Source organism: Priapulus caudatus, unplaced genomic scaffold, assembly GCF_000485595.1.
Source record: "Priapulus caudatus unplaced genomic scaffold, Priapulus_caudatus-5.0.1 Scaffold98, whole genome shotgun sequence".
Lineage (NCBI taxonomy): Eukaryota > Metazoa > Priapulida > Priapulimorpha > Priapulimorphida > Priapulidae > Priapulus > Priapulus caudatus.
Window position 1 is genome coordinate 312493 of NW_014577159.1, and position 4458 is coordinate 316950.

The 4458-nt window shown below is 45.3% G+C and overlaps 1 protein-coding gene across 1 annotated transcript in view; it reads right to left on the reverse strand.

Annotated features, from left to right (window-relative positions):
• Window positions 1-1104: 1104 nt before the first annotated feature.
• Window positions 1105-4458, reverse strand: part of LOC106805053 — a 24595-nt gene continuing 21241 nt past the window's right edge. Inside the window, exon 11 of the mRNA XM_014806526.1 lies at window positions 1105-4445. Coding sequence (XP_014662012.1) covers window positions 3799-4445 — 647 coding nt within the window. The 3' untranslated portion in view covers window positions 1105-3798. The remainder of the gene's footprint in view (window positions 4446-4458) is intronic.

The following is a 4458-nucleotide window of genomic DNA, read 5'->3' on the forward strand; positions in this document are numbered from 1 at the left end:
TTATATACTCTCCTCTCTCTCTCTCTTTCGCTCTCGCTCTCGCTCTCTCGCTCTCTCGCTTTCTCTCCTCCTCTCTCTCTCTCTCTCATCTCTGCTCGTCTCTTCGCTCTCGCTCTCGCTTCTCTCGCTCTCTCGTTGTCCTGTCTCTGTCCTCCCCCTCACTTTCGCCCCATCCTCTCTGGCTCGCTATCTCTTCTCTCTCCTCTATCTCACTCGCACTCGCACTCTCTCACGTCCACTCGCCCTCTCGCTTCCTCTCGCTTTGTCCTTTCTCGTCCTCCCTCACTTTCGCCCCATCCTCTCTGGTCTCCATCTCTCTGTTCCCTATCTCTCTGTTTCTCCTATCTCTCTGTCTCCCCTATCATCTCTGTCTCCCTATCTCACTCTCACCTCTCACTCGCTACTTCGTGTGTGTGTGTGTGTGCGTGTGCGTGCGTGCGTGTGTGTGTGTGCGTACATACGTACGTTCGTCTGCGCGAGCTATAACTATATATAGCTATATACTATATCCTGCAGCTTCTTATGACTATATAGCGAGGCGACTAGCGGCGATGTCATGCAGAAAATTCTGCTATCAGTGCGCATGGTCGACGACACCCGTAGAAACACGGCTACATACCAACCTAATCCATAATATACTACACATATTTATGTATATATATCAGAAGTAGATAATAGGAAATTCCCTATATTATCTACTTCTGATATATTTATATATATATATATATATATATGCCTGTTGGCGGGAAGGGCTTATTCAGTATTCAAATCATTTTCCAGTTTATTACCTTATTAATTTTGTCAGTGTTTCTAATGCACTAGAGCGTCTCATTAACCGCGAAATACGGCAATTAAGATTAATGAGCTCAGCTATGGTTTCGTGTCTAAGATTGTGTGCATACGTAATCAAGTCTTGTCTCTTACAACAAAACATTAATTAGTACCGAATTCACGTGCATCACAATACCCCGCACTGGACTGCAGTCTATTAATTACACTCGAACACGTATTCCCATGTTCCGTTGCGCTTTTGCCGTCAAATTATTGTTTCAATCTATAATGTCTAATTGGGCGCGTGAAACCAACACTGTAACCATGGCGACATTATGTTTACTGTATCTTTATTAGACTCCGTCAATTTATCTTACATTACATCGTTCGGATCAAGTATTTCCGCGCTATTATTGACCCGGGATTGCTTCGCATGGAATCTTTATTCCTAGTGAGCCGCGGACAGGCGAGACAGACCGAACATGCATTACTAAGAGTCCGTCTCATTCAGAAGGCAGGGATGCGCCCGCATTAATCTCCACGATGCAACCCGTCGGCCGACAATCAATAAACGCATTCCGCCAGAAAGGTCAGAGAACTCGCCGCGACGATCACGTTAAACCTTTCACTCAATGATGCGCTCGTGTGTCCGCTTAACATACGCATCCGTGCAAACGTGTGTAAGGGGTGGGAGGTGGGAGTTTAGAATCTCCGTCTCCCCGCATCACCCACTCACGCGACGTCCTCCTACGCGACGTCGATCCACCAACTACTGCTTGCAGCAGCTACGTGGTCTCCGTAATAACGCGGCACATCTGTATATTATCATAGTGCCGTGCGTTGTTCATATATTACATTAACACGGATTCACCCACGTATTCGCTGCGACGCGATCACATGCGACCCATCGCACCCATAAACATATATATATATATATAGTTCAAACGATAGAGCAGAGCTATAGTTAGAGTGCGGCGAGAGATATTAGTAAAGAGAAAGAGATAGCTAGAAGGAGAAATCATATATATATACTTGATATATATACATATATTACTATGAAAATGGCCACCAGTGAACATGCGGCAATTGCTCAAAGGGAAGAATTCGATTAACGAATTCTAAATCTGGCCAAATTCCAAATACGACACACATATATCACGACTCTATACGAATATCCACGCCAATCGGCACAACAACGCACGCCAGGCTTCACGGCTATACGTCTACGAAGAGCGATAGATAGACACCAGCGTCCGACAAGCCGACGTTTAGACCTGGCAGCCGCGTTGCATATCAAAGCATTTGTAACAAAATCAAACCACAGATTAGCGAGTAAATCTGTGATCAAACTAACCACCATGTCGGGGTTTTCACACATAGATGGACTCGTTGCCGTGGTGCTGGACGATCGACCGACGAAGCGTTTGAACCATAGAAATATAGAGAGAGACTATATCTACTTACATTATTTCTATGGTTTGAACGCTCAAGGTGACCGCGAGCCGAACGACTTTGCGCCCGTCTACTTTTCAAATTAAACTTTTATTTCAAATTAAATCGTCGCGACGATTGTAATTATTAATATAAATATAATTATAATTATAATTAGTAGTAGTAGTGATAGTATTATTAATAATACTAAATCATCTTTGACACTAGATATTTATCTTACTATCTTTGCGCTAACACCTGTTATCAGATATGCTATGTGGCATTCAGTAATGACGCCGGCACTATTCTTGCCAGCACGGATATGCGACTTTTCATTATGAAATTCTCTTGTTTACATGAGAGCGAGCAGCTGCAATACAAAGTGGTCGAGTGCTGTGCACGCTGATAAAAGTGGACGGACTGTACAAATATTCGCGAACGATTCCAATTTTCCACGTACAAATGAAACGCCTGTTCCCACATCCGATCGTGTGACAAAGGCACATAGTTTTTCACGTGAGCTAATGATGCCTACTGTACACCGACGAATATTTCGCTTATGAACATTTTCCGGCAGCGCCATAACAGACCGAATGCCGTAACCATAGATACAAATACAAACGTATATGTGTTTATATATATAGATCTATGCTGTAATGCAGCTAAACGACAGCTTACACTATTTTTCAAATTCATGAAAATTGGGAATATTCAACATAAATATAAAATAAGCCCACACGTGTATTTCCACCCTAATCCTGCCACTGCTTAGATCTGTAACACAATTCGTGCTTTATTAAATATCACTGAACAGTATATAATAACATTGTTATTATATACAGCTTAGTAGTAAAGACCTATTTTCTCTCGGCTGTACACATTGGCTTCAACCCCTTGGTTACCCAAATTTTCGATACGTGATCGCATATCTCCACAAAAGAATAAATGATCAAATAATTAGTCTATAGGCACAGATGCCACTTCTCAATTTGTAGATTAGATTTAGAACAGGCAACTGTTAAAAACTCTATGTGTGCAAAACGAAACTCTGTATTGTTGTAGTAAGAAAAATTTACCCAATGCCTATACCTGCCCTGAATATATCAATTCACACATATTATACAACAATTTATATACAATCATATAAAGCTACAACGCATAACGTATAAATATACAATTAGTAATTGCCACCATCATGCAGAGAAATTCTTCCACCACGTTGCAAGTACCCTTCACCTTTCTCGTGAATTTTTCACATGCAAAAACTTCCAAACACTATCATTCCATTTATACAAAGGAATAAACACAGTGACGTCTAAAACCATGTCAGAACTCCTCACTGTATACAATCGTGACTAGTCCCATCAAACCGGATAGTTAATAACACTCATAACTAGCACGCTAATTTACATCAAAGTCATGCAAATCCCACTCATCCATCAGAAGGAATATCACAGCATCCTTCTAGTACATTCAAGCACGGCCACGTCACAAACAACCCTTCGATCGCCGACACCACAATCATGTCTACAAAATGTCTCATACGAACGTATCCTCTATGTTCATGCCGACTCACACGCCCTCTACCCACGCGGCCTAACGACCGCTGAACTCCCGGTGAAAGTTCAGGTAATGCTTGAGAGCCAGTGGAATCGGCAGGCTGTATATCTTGTGGCTCATGAGATAGGAGAACGACTCATTCTCTCCCGTCGTCGTTGCCGCTGCGCCGCTGCCGCCGCCGCCGCCGCCACCATCGTCGTCGTCGTCGTCGCTGCACGTACGCGGGTCCGTGTCCTCGGAGTCGGACGGCTCGACGAGGGAGTGTGCCGCGTGCTGGCGAATGTCCCGCCATATACGCTGCATCATAGACGTCTGCAACGGGCTGCCCGAGCCGCTACTGTGCGCGCTCTCCATCGCCGCTGCGTCAGCGCCCTCTGGTGCCGATCTCCGCTCGCTCGCGTCGCTCGATGCGTCATCGCTTCCGGGGTGGAACGCGGTATCGTCGTTTCCCGCGGCGTCGTCGGCTTTCCCCGCTCCGTCGTTTCTACCTGCCGCGTCGTCTTTCCCCGCTCTGTTGTTCTTCTCTTCCCCATCGTTCCTCTCTGTCGCGTCGTCTTTCATCGCTCCGTAGCCCTTCCCCGCCGCGTTGTCCTCTCTCGCCGCGTCGTTCTCTCTCGCCGCGTCGTTCTCTCTCGCCGCGTCGTTCTCTCTCGCCGCGTCGTTCTCTCTCGCCGCGTCGTTCTCTATCGCCGCGTC